At 40.5% G+C, this 15,867-nt stretch overlaps 1 protein-coding gene across 5 annotated transcripts in view; it reads left to right on the forward strand.

Annotated features, from left to right (window-relative positions):
• Positions 1 to 15,867, forward strand: part of dcaf6 (ddb1 and cul4 associated factor 6) — a 156,190-nt gene that overhangs the window by 25,800 nt on the left and 114,523 nt on the right. For all 5 annotated transcript variants that reach the window (XM_069889246.1, XM_069889247.1, XM_069889249.1 and 2 more), the window contains exons 3-4: positions 339 to 431; positions 1,266 to 1,451. In XM_069889246.1, coding sequence (XP_069745347.1) covers positions 339 to 431; positions 1,266 to 1,451 — 279 coding nt within the window. The remainder of the gene's footprint in view (positions 1 to 338; positions 432 to 1,265; positions 1,452 to 15,867) is intronic.

Raw genomic sequence — 15,867 nt, forward strand, 5'->3', positions numbered from 1 at the left:
CAAATATTATAGTGTACTCTGAAATGAGAGGGCTATGTATAGAAAGAGCTGTAATTTCTTCACTGCCAAACCAAAATATATACAAATAACCTTGAATAAAAACTGGAATATACATTTTAATTATATGTGCATTGTATGATTACAAATTTAAAACTTTGGAGCATGGGGAAAATAAAAGAATTAAGTGTCTTTGTCCAAAACATTATGGAGTTGCTGTTTACTGCTTACAAACATTATTTGTGTAAGCCGTTGATAAATTCTTAATGTCATTGGTAACTGCATTTATGAAATAAGCAGGGATTGCCTGTAAAATATTTTTTTCTGTGCATTTGCAACAGGTAAATACAATTTGCTGGAATGATACAGGAGAATATATTCTATCAGGATCTGATGACACCAACCTAGTGATAACTAATCCATACAGTAGAAAGGTAAACAATGTGAAATACTATATATGAATACAGAATATAGGTATTGAATTGCAGTGACAAAAAGTGTTCATTGTATTTTTTTTATTTTGTTGGATAGAATTGTCTGCTAATGTGCTGGAAATATCATTTAACAAAATAGCTAATTATGTGGGATTAACAGTGAGGTGTTGGTGGGAACAAGATAGATATATAGGAATAGATATAGGTTGTTCTGCTATTTATTTATATGACAGCCCATATGAGTTTTTTTCATAAATGCAGGAAACTTGCCTTTGTTCCAACCTATTTTTCTTTTGGTGTCTCCTTAAAACTGTTTAGATGAGCCCAATTTTATGGTCCTCAGTGCCCCAAATGACCTCTTTGGTCTTTTGAATATTCTAGCATACACCAGAATACCATTGTGCACAACATTATTAAAGACCAGATTAAATTTGGAAAACATACAGGTAAAAAAAAAAATTAACTCCACTGAAGTTCATGCCAAGGTAATTGTGCATTTTGCTAAGTGGACAGGATCTTTCTAAACATTCCAAAATTTCTTTCTTGTTGCTAATTTTTTTGCTATAAGATGTTGGAAAACTAGTTGATTTCATCTCATACAAAGATTCACAATTGCCACTTTAGGTAATGCTAAATTTCATCCCATTGAAGGTCTAAATAGGCTTTAGGAAGATGGGTCAAATTCAGGGCCACTTATCGATTGCTCCATGGTTCCACAGATATTCATGTCAGTCCTTGGTGATGGCTCGTTGCATTTGTCTAAAAACAATTTTGCTTAAGTTATTTAATGGATTCTGTGTCTTTCTTTATTTTCAAGAAAAATTTTGCTTTCAGATTCTTTCAACTATTCGTTCGGGTCATCGAGCAAACATTTTTAGTGCAAAATTTCTTCCACACACCAGTGACAAACAGATTATTTCCTGCTCAGGAGATGGTGTCATATTTTATACAAACACAGAGAGAGATGCAGAAGCAAATCGACAGTGTCAATTTAACTGCCACTATGGAACAGCTTATGAGGTAATGTGGTTATATTGGTCATGATGGTGATGTCATCGGTAAAGAATAACAAAACTAGAAAGCTCTTTAATTCATTATTGCAAGAGTTTATTGTTAAAGTCATTATGTAAAGATAGATATCTTCTAAATTAATCCCCTAGAATACAAAGTTGATGAATTGATACTGAAAATCGTTTAATCAGTATGGATTTACTTCATTGCTTTATTGGCCTTTTTAAATTATTATCTTGGCTTAGACTGAATGTTTTAGGAAATGTAGAATTCCTTTTGTCCATGATCTTTCCACATATTCCTCAATGACCATTAAGTGTTGTTCATCAATTAATAGTTCTTGAGGATGTGGGTATCATCTGGTTTTAACTACTGGGGAGTAAGAAATCCTGTGTTTACTGTAGATTAAACAAAATAATGCCAGGCACATGAATGCAGGAAAGTCCATGGGCATTCTGCATTTCCTTTATCAATTGTCTATAATAATGCAGATATGGTGTTACTGGATTAAGTTTGAAAATCTAGGAAAGTTTGCAGATATAATTTAACCTTTGAATAAGTTGAATTAAAATAATATGTATAAAATTACTGCTCAATTTTTATAACAGTAGAAATGTCAGTATGATTTAAAATAAAAATAATAAATCCTATTTCAGAATCTCAAATTGTATCTCTTACCAAAAAACTTAATGACTTTCAATAAGGCAGTTTGATAATGATAGTTTAAAATATAAAATGCTAAAACATTCAGAAAATCGGACAATTACATTCATTTTTTAATTTAAAATCTGCTGCCCAGATACACCCATGTGACCAATTAACCTACAGGTTACGGGGAGAACATGCAAACTATTCATAGACAACGGTGGATTCAAACCCAGGTTAATGGGTCTGAAATAGTGTTGCGCTAACCGATATGTAAATTCTCATCCTGTAGTTAGTTAATCTTTGATAATCTGGAGTTCAGTTAGATCAGTGGTTTTTAAACTGACCCCCTAAACTCATATTCCACCTTAAGCAATCCCTATGTCATAAGTGCTCTGTGATTAGTAAGAGATTGCTTCAGGTGGTATGTGAGTGGGATGGGAAGATTGAGAATGTCTGCTTGTTACTGAAATATTTTGCTTGAGAAAAATTGTCATTGGCCCATATCCTTTGGAATTATGAAACTGTGCACATTATAAGTCAATTAGGTACGATTAAAATAGTGGTTTTCAAACTTTTTCTTTCCACTCACATACCATCTTAAGCAATCTTTTGAGGGGGGGGGGGCAGTTTGAAAACCACTGGGTAAGATGATTAAAATGCTTACATTGTGTTTCTAAATGAACAAATTTTATAAACATTCCAGTCTATAAAAATGTTTTTGTCACTCTGAAAGAGGTAATTAGATGTATAGTAAAACCCCTGTTATCTGGCACCTATGGGGATTGATAGATACCGGATAAGTGAATTTGCCAGTTGCTTGAGATTGCATGTTGTGTGGATTAAAGGCTGCGAAGGGACGCCAAATTCAAACTTTTGTACTCTTTTACCTATTTATTTTTTGCAATTTTTTTGCTGGGTGCTTGAATTTTGGATAACAGGGATTTTAATGTTCCATGAATTCATTGTTATTAATGACAGCTGGATAGCTCTGCAATTAAATACATGATTGCCTGTTACCATTTTTACAAATCTATGTAGTTAAATGGCTGATACTGGTATGGTTTTCCATTTTTATTGAACAAATTTCTATTTCAAGAGAACTCATTCCGTGAAAGGATTAAATTGTGAGATGTTTATTTACATTACAGCTGACAATGCTTCATTTTTCTCCACTGTAAAATCAAAGTTTCACACTTCCCTAGAGAAAGTTTCTGAAAGTTGCAATTCACTGAAGCATAAATTTTATTGAGATTTTAAGTTCAATTTGTGCCTATAAAAACACACATAATGATAACAGTCAGTTTACATTTTTAATTTTAAAAATACTTTTTTTTTTGCAATACTGTGGAGAAATTTAATAGGATGTTTGCATATTGCACTCAACCCAAATATGTTCAGTCTTTCTTGTTTAAATAATTACAGTTTTTGCTACTTTGGAATAGCTTTCTACCCACTTAAGTTTATCATGATTAATTTCTATTTCATAACTGAGAATGCAGAAGATATTTTGTTGGCTAATAATCCTAGTGGATCATAAGTGGAATGAATGTTAATATGTATTTTGTGTTTGGTACAGACTCAGGGAGCTGAAAGGCCTGCTTCCACTTTGGTTTTTAATTATAATTCTAACCAAGCATTTAGTATCCTAACTCATTTTTTTAAATAATCAAATCTCACAATCGTAGTTTAAATTGCAGTATGTAGATGAAGGCAACTAAAAAGCATTAAGGGGAAAAAGATGAAACCTGAAGGTAAGCTAGCCAGTAACATGAATGGATACCAAAAGAGTTTTTTTTCCAGATATAATGAGTAAAAGAGAAGTAAGAATAGACATTAACAGAAAAAGCAATAAATGAGATACTGTGAGAGAAGTGAGAGGGCTCATAAGGTTCTCTCCTGGCTGTTGAAAGCAGTGAAAGTCTCAAGAACGATTGATGCAATTACGACAGATTTGAATGTGACTACTTACAAACCTCAAGAAATGAACAAAGTTCTAAGCAATTTTACTCTAAGTTATATCAATCAGAGTCACAAAGAGATGATAATAAGATAGAAGACTTTATGTCTCAAGTAAGGTTATCAAGGTTAAGTTTGGAAGAACAAGTGGAGCTGAATGCCCCCTTTACCCTAATAGAGGTGGGGGAGGCATTGAGCTCATTACAAAGCAATAAATCTCTGGGATAAGATGGTTTCTTGTCTGAGTTGTTGATTTGTTGATTTTTATGGAAGTATTAGGCCAGGTGGCAGAAACATACACTCTCCTGGAATCTTTTTCTACAGCGATAATAACTACAGTGATAATAAAAAGATAGGGACCCTTTATAACCGTCATCATATAGACCTATTTCACTGTTAAATGCAGATTATAAGATAATTGCAAAAATTTTAGCAAATAGACTGACAAAATTTTTACCAAAGCTGATAAATAGGGATCAGACAGGGTTTGTAATAAAGAGACAGTTTGCAGATAATGTAACTAGGCTACTTAGTATAATGCATTTGGCACAAAAGAGGGGAGATTTAAGTGTGACAGTGGCTTTAGATGCGGAAAAGGTGTTTGATTGATTAAAATGGGATTTTTTTGTTTTAGGTGTTGGAAAGATTTGGGTTGAGACAGATACTTTCAATTGGATCAGAGCTTTATATAATTAACCTGAAGCTAAAGTTTTAACAAATGGACAGGTTTTGGCACCATTTCAGTTCGTTAGATCTAGTAGACAAGGATGTCCATTATTGCCAGCTTTATTTATTATAGCCTTAGAACCACTTGCAGAATTCATCCAATCTGACCATGATATTAAGGAATTTAAAGTTAATTGAGAGGAATGTAAAGTTAATTTATTTGCTGATGATGTTTTGATTTATTTGACAGAGCCAATAGGTTCAATAAGTAAATTATATTTAAGATTGGAGGAATACAGGAAAGTGTCGGGCTATAAAATAAATTGGGACAAAAGTGAAATTATGCCTCTCACTAGAGGAGATTATTATACTTAGTGCCAAAGAGACACCTAATTTAAGTGGCTGGCGAATGGCATAAAACATTTACGGATACGGGTAGAAAATAAATAATTTATATAAATTGAATTATTTACCTTTACTTAAGAAAATTGGAGAAGATTTGAATAAGTGGATGGCATTGCCAGTAGCATTATTGGGCAGAGTTAACTGTGTTCAAATGAATATATTCCCTAGAGTACAGTTTCTTTTTCAAACATTGCCAATGCTGTTACCACAAAGTTTTTTCAAGAATTAAATAAATATATATATAAGAGAATTTCTCTGGAAGTATAAGACGTCAAAGGTTCCTTTAGATAAATTAACATGGAAATTTGAATTAGGAGGCCTACAGCTTTCAAATTTAAAAAAAGTATTGCAAGACAGCTCAAACGAGGTTTCTTGCTTCATTTTTTGAAGAGAGAGAGAAGTCAGCATGGATTAAAAAAGAAATTGATAAAATAGGAGAGACAATACCAGAAGACTTTGTATATAAATGGGAATCGAAATTAATATCATGTGAGAGGGAAACCCCTTTGTTGAAACATTTGATTAATACCTGGAATAAGATAAACACTGAAATTGGAACGAGGGGGGGTTGTGTTATCTAAAATGCCTCTGACTCAAAATTAACATTCCATTTACAATGGATAATAAATTTTTAAATATTTGGTCTCGTAAAGGAATTTGATATATAGAAGATTGTTATGAAGGAGGAAATTTAATGTCAATTGAACAATAATAAAATAAATATGGAATACAACTAAGGGCATATTTAAGAGATAAATTGGGTCCAACAGTGTCATTACAGAAATGTAGTGACATGGAGATGTTGATTTGTAAAACACATATAAAGAAATTTACTTCAGCCATGTACATTTTATTGCAAAAGAGAACTCCTAAGCAGGGGATCCATAGATCTAGACAGAGATGGAAGGCAGATTTAAATATTAATATTGATAAACAAAAATGGTTGGAGTTATGACGCAGTACTATGACAAATAGAATAAATGTAAGATAAAAAATTAGTGCAATATAATTTTCTACATCAATTATATCTTACGCCGCAGAAATTAAAGAGTTTGAAGTCAGATTTATCAGATCAATTTTTTAGATGTGGGCAGAAGATGCGTACTTTTTTACATTTACTTCATCCTGCCCTAAAGTGAGACCTTTTTTGGATAAACATGGGAGCTTTTTTAGAACACGTTACAGGAACTAAATTTCCACAAAATACAATGTTGTTTTTATTAGGCAATATTGTAAGGAAAAGACCAAAACTGAAATTTACTGTACATCAAAAAGAATTTGTAAAAATTGCATTAGCGGTACCAAGCAGTAACATGGAAATCAGCTCTCATCTAGGTATAGAATGTAGAAATGCAGAAATGTGTTCCCCTTGAGATTAGTTATAATTTAAGAAATAAATATAATGTATTTTTGAAAATTTGGCACTCATATTTACAAATTGTGGGAATTAATTTATAGATATTTTCCCTAAACTTCGAGAACCTCGTTAAACTCCTTGGAAGAATTTAAAAAGTAAATGGTTAGAACTGTGTAGTGGGTAGTGTCTTCTTGGCAATCAGGTTTCATTTCCTTTTTTTCTTTATTTTTTGTTTTATTTCCTGTCTGGTTTCTTTCTTTTCTATATTTGGGGTTTTTTTTGCTGGAGAGGGGGTTGGAGGGTTTGGGGGTCTTATACCATCATATATAATGGAACCAACACTAATAATTGATGATTGTATTTTGTATTTTTTTATTATTACATATATAGATAAAACTTTAAAATAAAATATTAAAAAAAGAATAGACATTGGACCACTGGAAGATGTCGCTGGAGAAGTAGTAATGGGTAGTAAAGAAATGGTGGATGAAATAAATAGGTATTTTGCATTGGTTTCCACTGTGGAAGACACCAATGACATGCCAGAAATTCAAGACGGGGTAGAAGTGAGGGTATTTGCTATTGCTCAGGAGAAGGTGCTTGGGAAGCTGAAGGTGGATTTCACCTGGACTGGTGAACTATACCCCAGGTTTCTGAAAGAGGTATCTTTGAAGAAATTGTGAATGAAGTAGTAGTGACCTTTCTAGAATTACTAGAGTTGGGAATAGTTCCGGAGGACTGGAAAGTTATACATTTCACTCCACTCTTTATGAAGGGAGAGAGGCAATAGACATTAAAGGATAGGCTGATTATCCTGACTTCAATGATAGGCAAGATTCAAGGGTGCACTTTTTTTTAACCAAATACAGACTTTGATCATAATAAATTATTTACAAAAAAAAACATTTAGTCTCGTCACACCCTTAGTTATGTATCCATACATTTACATTGTTGTACATTGTTACATTCATTTCTATTTACACTATTGCCACAACTGTAGCACCCTGGTATTACTCTCCCCTCTGTTGTTTGAGGGGCTTCCCCTTTTTCTCTGCCTCTCTGTGCCCAGTAATGGAAAGACTCTAGTTTTTGGTACTTCCCCACAGAGTCACGTTGGCTACACCAATCCTCAGTGCATCCCTCAGCATGTAATCCTAAAGCCTGGAATGTGCCAGTCGGCACCATTCCTGCACTGACACCTCCATGTGCTGTAAGACCAACAGGTTTTGAATAGACCAAAGTGCGTCTTCCACTGAGTTAATGGTAAAGGGGTTTTACTGCAGTTCTGGATGTCTGACTCTGAGTGTGTCCACATAAATCAGAGAGACCTCTGTCATGCTGCTATTGGGAATGAATTATGACAAGGGCCCTTGCATCCTTCTCCACACAATCTTAGCGAATCTTCATTCTGCAAAGAGGTGGGCAACTGTTTCCACTCCACCGCAGTCATTTCAGGGACAACATGGATTGTGGGTGATATTCTGGTTATACAGGAAGGAACTGACTGGGAGAACTCCTTTCACTGCCAGCTAGGCCAAGTCCTGGTGCTTGTCCATGAGTACTGACAATGAGGCATTCCACTAGATGACCTAGACAGTCTGCTCAGGGAACTACTCCATTATATCCATTGATTCCTGATTGCTCAGTGTCTGCAGGATATTCTGTGTTAACCACTACCTGTTGGCCTTGTGGTCAAAGGTGTTTGTCTGGAAAAACACTTTGACTTGTCTGGTAGTGTGGCAAAGTCCAGCTGACTAGGACATTGTGCATTCTTTGCAACACCAGGGACAGTTAGAACCTCAGCAAATGGTGGCATTTGGTTCCCTCATTACTATGGTTATGTGCACAACCTGATACAGCCACACACAAAGATGGTCGTCATGAAGAGGGCCATGTAGGGTACACTCTTGCCCCTGTTGTCTGGTGACGTACATAGTGACCCTTCAGACCCTTTCTATCTTGCATCTGGTTATGAACTAAACAACTGTTCTGGTGGCCACTGGTGCTGAGGTGCGAGGGATGGGCCACACCTCTGCAGTAGTACAGAGAGCACCTCGCACCTGATAACCATATGGTTCCCTGTTATTGATTGCCAATGTCATGACCACAGACCCAGTTACTTGTGTACCTTTGACCAATTTTTGTTACACACCCCAGCCTCTTCAAACTAGATTCCTAACACCTTCAGGTAGTCAGATCTGGCAGTGAAGGGGATGGTGGACTGGTTGCATTAGTTATTGAAGAGCATTGCTTCGCACTTCCAGTTTACCCTGGCACCTGATGCAGATTCAAAATGGCTGCAGATGCTGATCAGTTTGCAGATCAGTTGTGTGTCTGAACAGAAGATAGTAAAATTGTCTAAGTTCAGAGAAGCTTTGACCTGAATGCCTCCATTGCCTCATGTCATTTCCCTTATGTCCTTGTCCTTCCTGATGGATTCAGCAAAGGGCTCTATGCAGCACACAAATAAGACTGGAGAGAGCAGTCAATCCTCCCTGAATCCAGACTTGATTAAGTTATTTGTTTCCCACCCATTGATTTGGACTGTGCTACAGATGGCCATGTAGAGCAGTTTAATCCAATTTCTGATTCTCTCTCCAAAGCCCATTTTGGAGAACATGTCCATCATTTCTGTGTGCCATCTTCAGTCTAAAGCCTAAGCTGACTCAGCAGGTGTCCACCACCTTGTCCTGCGTATAGACGATAGTATCTCTGAACAACGTGCAGCTGTCAGAGATTTTCCTGCCCAGATCGTGCAGGTTTGGCCTGGGTAGATCACCTTCCCCAGGTCATACTTGACTTGATTGGCAATGGCTTTTGGACAGGATCTTGTAGTCAATGTTTAACAATAATATGGGTCTCCAATTCCAAATATCTTCCTCCTCCTTCTATTTGAAGATAAGGGTGATGATGCTCTTCTTCATGGAGTCTGGCATGCTGGAGAATAGCATTATATACTTCAAGCTGGTCTGAGCTCACCCAGTCCCACAGAGCTGTGGAAAATTCAGCCGGTAAACCATCACTTCCGGAAGTTTTACTCGACCCATAGGAATGGATGGAGTCTGTTAGCTCTCCAAGAGTAATTGGCTGGTCCAGACTCTCCACTTGCTGACATCTAAGACCTCCATGATAGAGGCAGGGAGTTCTAGAAGGCCATTCTGTCTGTAATCTTAGTGTTGTACAATTCTGCTGATTCCCTATATGCCCACTTTTGGGGAAGTGACTCAGCTTTCTTCTTCCTTAAGGTTTAGATCACAGAGGTCCCTTTGTTAACCCTTTGGAAGAAGCATAAACACATCTTATCCTGCTCCACTGTGAGGACTCTGGATTAGAAGATGAAGCTTGCTGGCTCATCATCTCTTGGAGTTCATCTCTGCTATCCACCCTGCTCAACTGCAGAAGGAGGAGTTGCTGCAGGTCAATCTGATTTGGCTCAGTTTCCTCTACCTCTGCCTTGCTCAAACTAAATTTGAGGATAAAGAACTTCTTTATGTTTTCCTTGGTCGCTTCCCACCAGTTCACTGGGGAGTCAGAGAGTTTCACAGTTCTCCAACTAGTGTACTCCTGTGGGGGTACACCACCGGCCTACTGCAGGGGGAAACCTCTGTACCTGCAGGAATGTAATGGGACAGGACAACACCTGGCTGGCTGTCAATCAGTCGGCCTGAATGGATCAAGCCCCACCCGGTCGGGTGTCAATCACCCTCTGGGATATAAGCCAGTGCTGGCCTCCCGAGGCCTCACTTAGAGTTGCTGTAGCCACAGCCAGCCTGGCTCTGTGGAAGTCTTTGTGGATTAAAGCCTGTTGTACAGTCTTTATCTTTGTGTGTGTCTGATTCTGGCTAACAGTGCACCACAACTCCTTCTTTAGTTCCTCTCCATTCTCTCGGATCAACAACTTCACATTCAGCTTCCATGTTCCTCTGCCTGTCTTCAGGTTCTTCAGGTGACAGGAGGTGTGAAAGAGGCTATTGTCATAGAAAAACATTGGTGTATCATCGGTGGTTCTGACCGTGATAACCTTCAGCACAAAGAGGAAGTCTCTCTGAGACCATATTGAGCCGTCCAATCTCAACCAGATGGGGTGTGGTTGTTCTCCACCTGCAGGATTGCTGAAGGTGTGGCACCCATCAGGAGTCTAGAGGAGTTGTCCAGTCTGCTGTCCATGTCACCGGATTGTCCAGCCACATTAATGACATAGAGATTGGAAGTGTTCTGACCATCGGTTGAGGATGGAGATCTTGTCGCTGAGGAGGACTTTGCCGTCTGAGCTGCGCAGCGGGCTTTGGACTTGGGGTGAGGGGCCGTACACAGCCTTTAGAGCCTCGTAGAAACCCCTGAAGTCAACCGATGGTCAGAACACTTCCAATCTCTTTTCAGTGCCAACCGCTCAGTCCAAGATTCCGCCCTGCTCCAGCTCCCTCAACAGCCCCTAAGGCTAGAGCTGGATGAGGTTCCCACCCTGGATGAGACATATAAGGCAATCGAACAACTGAAAAGTGGCAAAGCAGCAGGTATGGATGGAATCCCCCCAGAAGTCTGGAAGGCTGGCGGCAAAACTCTGCATGCCAAACTGCATGAGTTTTTCAAGCTTTGTTGGGACCAAGGTAAACTGCCTCAGGATCTTCGTGATGCCACCATCATCACCCTGTACAAAAACAAAGGCGAGAAATCAGACTGCTCAAACTACAGGGGAATCACGTTGCTCTCCATTGCCGGCAAAATCTTCGCTAGGATTCTACTAAATAGAATAATACCTAGTGTCGCCGAGAATATTCTCCCAGAATCACAGTGCGGCTTTCGCGCAAACAGAGGAACCACTGACATGGTCTTTGCCCTCAGACAGCTCCAAGAAAAGTGCAGAGAACAAAACAAAGGACTCTACATCACCTTTGTTGACCTCACCAAAGCCTTCGACACCGTGAGCAGGAAAGGACTTTGGCAAATACTAGAGCGCATCGGATGTCCCCCAAAGTTCCTCAACATGATTATCCAACTGCACGAAAACCAACAAGGTCGGGTCAGATACAGCAATGAGCTCTCCGAACCCTTCTCCATTAACAATGGCGTGAAGCAAGGCTGTGTTCTCGCACCAACCCTCTTTTCAATCTTCTTCAGCATGATGCTGAACCAAGCCATGAAAGACCCCAACAATGAAGACGCTGTTTACATCCGGTACCGCACGGATGGCAGTCTCTTCAATCTGAGGCGCCTGCAAGCTCACACCAAGACACAAGAGAAACTTGTCCGTGAACTACTCTTTGCAGATGATGCCGCTTTAGTTGCCCATTCAGAGCCAGCTCTTCAGCGCTTGACGTCCTGCTTTGCGGAAACTGCCAAAATGTTTGGCCTGGAAGTCAGCCTGAAGAAAACTGAGGTCCTCCATCAGCCAGCTCCCCACCATGACTACCAGCCCCCCCACATCTCCATCGGGCACACAAAACTCAAAACGGTCAACCAGTTTACCTATCTCGGCTGCACCATTTCATCAGATGCAAGGATCGACAATGAGATAGACAACAGACTCGCCAAGGCAAATAGCGCCTTTGGAAGACTACACAAAAGAGTCTGGAAAAACAACCAACTGAAAAACCTCACAAAGATAAGCGTATACAGAGCCGTTGTCATACCCACACTCCTGTTCGGCTCCGAATCATGGGTCCTCTACCGGCACCACCTACGGCTCCTAGAACGCTTCCACCAGCGTTGTCTCCGCTCCATCCTCAACATCCATTGGAGCGCTTACACCCCTAACGTCGAAGTACTCGAGACGGCAGAGGTCGACAGCATCGAGTCCACGCTGCTGAAGATCCAGCTGCGCTGGGTAGGTCACGTCTCCAGAATGGAGGACCATCGCCTTCCCAAGATCGTGTTATATGGCGAGCTCTCCACTGGCCACCGTGACAGAGGTGCACCAAAGAAAAGGTACAAGGACTGCCTAAAGAAGTCTCTTGGTGCCTGCCACATTGACCACCGCCAGTGGGCTGATATCGCCTCAAACCGTGCATCTTGGCGCCTCACAGTTTGGCGGGCAGCAACCTCCTTTGAAGAAGACCGCAGAGCCCACCTCACTGACAAAAGGCAAAGGAGGAAAAACCCAACACCCAACCCCAACCAACCAATTTTCCCTTGCAACCGCTGCAATCGTGTCTGCCTGTCCCGCATCGGACTTGTCAGCCACAAACGAGCCTGCAGCTGACGTGGACTTTTTACCCCCTCCATAAATCTTCGTCCGCGAAGCCAAGCCAAAGGATGACATAATTGAAGTCACTGGCCAGAACGACTAGCCTGGATGTTGCCAGCAATGGTGGGAGCTGCTGGAAGACGGCTGGCCTCTCAGTCCACATGGGTAAGGCATACCCTTTGATTATCTGGAGTTGTGTATCGTGGTACATTAGCTCCATCACACAACACACCCCCATCCCCAACCACTTCCTTAATCTCTGTAATTAGGAAGTTGCCTCCCCACAGCAAGACCGGAAGCATGGCAATCATTCCCCCCTGCATATGACCAGATGGCCCACAGCCGATGGATTGTCTGTATGGTCGGGTGGGAGGGGAAATGATTCCCTCGCCTCTGGTCTTGCTACAAGGAGACAACTTTTGTGGTGGATCTAACGTACCATGACACCCTTCTCTGGCTGATCAATGTGTTCCATGTGTTCCATCTTCCATTTTTCCTCAATATCTTCCTCCATCAGGAGGAGCCTCCAGCCTCATGGCTGGGTTTTGAGAATTGGAGTTGGACGTGCTTGGGATCTTCTCACTCCTCCTGGCCATGGTCTCTTCCGGGGTCTCTGTTGCTGTCAAGGTTGAGGGGATGTTAACATCTGTGGGGGTGTGATGTTGGCCATTTCCCTTCTTGTTGCCTGTGCACAGGTGGCTACCCATTTTGGACAGGCTTTGTAGAGGTGGTCTGCTTCCCCACACAAGTTGCAGCACTTCTCTCTGCACAGTTCTTGGTCTGGTGGCCTTTCTGCTTGCAATTCTTGCAGATGACTGCACTACATTGGACCACCATACAGCCAGGTTTGTTGCAGTTCCTGCAAATCCAAGACTGTCCAGCATGTTAAAGTACCCACAGTTTCATCCTAAGGTGAACACTCTGATGGGGAGGATGATGGCCCCTTTGCAGTCTCCTCTCAACTTCACCTTCAATTGGATTTTGCGGGTCCAGATTGAAAATATATTTTTGACGTCCGCACAGGTCCCTGTCCTCTTGACAGAAGAGCCCAAGATGGTGAGCACATCCATGACTGGCATGTATGGGTTGAACATGTACACTGTCATCACTCATTTCTTCTGCGTTGAAAGGGTGATGAATGGCTGTACTGTGAATAGTGAGAGTGGAGCCACGTTCCCCTTCTCATGGAAGTACTGAGCATCCTCTGCTATCCCGTCGAGATCTTCAATGACAAAGTAACGTGACTGTTATCCATGATGTTCTGGAGGCAGTAGATGTCCTTTGCCTCAAATTTGCAACAATCCATCGATACTTTCTGGATGAAGAAATCGCAGGAAAACGGGGAACTTTCTCTCATGTCCTACACTGCCTCCCAGATGGTGTTCCAGATTCTTTGACCTCCTGGTGAGTTTGTTGCTGCAGCCATCCTTGTAAGACTGGTGGAAGTGGGTTTATTGCTGGAAAGGTCTCCTTATCAACATAGATCAGCCAAAGCCAGCTCACAGCAGATTATGTCTTCCACTCAAATGGTCTTCCTCTTCCTGCTTGATGCTACAGCTTCCCATGGATCCAGTTGATCCAGCCAATGACCTACACTTGGTCTTGGCTGAAAGGCTGAGAATGTAAAGATATATAACCAATGTTTCAGGTCTGAGCCCTTCATCAAGGTATTCTAGAGTCCATATCAAGGATGAAGTTTTGGAGTACTTGAAAACTCAAGATAAAATAGGGAGATCTTACCCTCACAAATCTGTTGGAATTCTTTGAGGAAATAACAAACAGGACAGGCAAAAGAGAGTCATTGGATGTTTTTTTAATTGGATTTTCAGAAAATGGGATTGTATTACAGGGAAGGTATTGGCATGATAGAAGATTGACTGAAGTCAAAATTGGACTTTTTCTGGCTGGTTGCCAGTGATTAATGATGTTCTGCAGAGGTCAGTATTTGCCCCGCTAATTTTCATGTTGTGTGTAACTGATTTAGATGATTGAATTGATGGTTTTTGGGTAAATTTGCGGATGATATGAAGATGGGTGGAGGGGCAGTTAGTATTGAGGAAACAGGGAGACTTGGATAGGTTGGGAAAATTGGCAAAGATGTGGCAGATGGAATATAGTGTAGGGAAGTGTATAGTTATGCACTTTGGCAAAATGAATAAAGATATTGACTGTTTGCTAAAAGGGGAGAAAATTTAAAAGCAGAGGTCCATAGGGACTTGGGAGTCTCAAAAGTTAGCAGGTTGAGTTGGTAGTAAGGAAGGCAAATGCAATGCTAGCATTCATTTCAAAAGGACTAGAATATTAAAGCAAAGATGTAATGCTGAGGCTTTATCAAACATTAGTTGAGCCATAGTTGCAGTTTTGGGCCCATATCTAAGGAAGGATGTGCTGGCATTAGAGAGGTTCCAGAGGAGGTTTATGATAATGATTCTGGGGATGGAGGATCAAGTCAAGTCAAGTTTATTGTTATTTTATTGCACATTTACAACCCGACGAAACACCATTCTCTGGCCCGTAGTGCAAAACATGCAAGCACACAACCAGACATAACACATATATGGATAAAAAAATACATGTGCAGAACAAGTATTCCTATATGAAAATAAATAAATATTGTTTTGTAAAGAGGAGAGTCTCGGATGGTTAGTGTGAGCAGTTCCTTTGGTCGTCAGCGTCCTCACTTCCCGTGGGAAGAAGTTGTTTCTCAGCCTTGTGGTGCTGGCCCTGATACTCCTGGATCTCTTTCTTGATGGAAGCAACTGAAAGATGCTGTGTGTTGGGTGGAAGGGGTTCTCAACAATTTTGCATGCCCTCTTCAGACAATGATCCTGGTAGATCACATTGATGGGGGAGAGGGTTAGGGAGTCTCCTGTGATCCTCTCTGCCACACTTATGATCCTGTGGATTGACCTCTGATCCATTTCTCTGCAGCCATCATACCACACTGGGATGCAGCCGGCCAGGACACTCTCAGTAGAGCTCCTGTAGAAGGTTGACATTATGGTGGCCGTTAGCCTTGCCTGCTTCAATCTTCTCAGGGTGTACAGTCGCTGATGCGCCTTCCTGACAAGTGAAGAGATGCTGTGTGTCAACAATAGGACACTAGTAAAGTAAATTCCAAAGATTAATGTATGATGATTATTTGTTGGCTCCAGGCTTGTACTTGATGGAGTTTTAAAGTACAAGGCAGGAGATCTCATTGAAACCTA

The sequence above is a fragment of the Narcine bancroftii genome, chromosome 7 (assembly GCF_036971445.1).
Source record: "Narcine bancroftii isolate sNarBan1 chromosome 7, sNarBan1.hap1, whole genome shotgun sequence".
In the NCBI taxonomy this organism is placed as follows: domain Eukaryota; kingdom Metazoa; phylum Chordata; class Chondrichthyes; order Torpediniformes; family Narcinidae; genus Narcine; species Narcine bancroftii.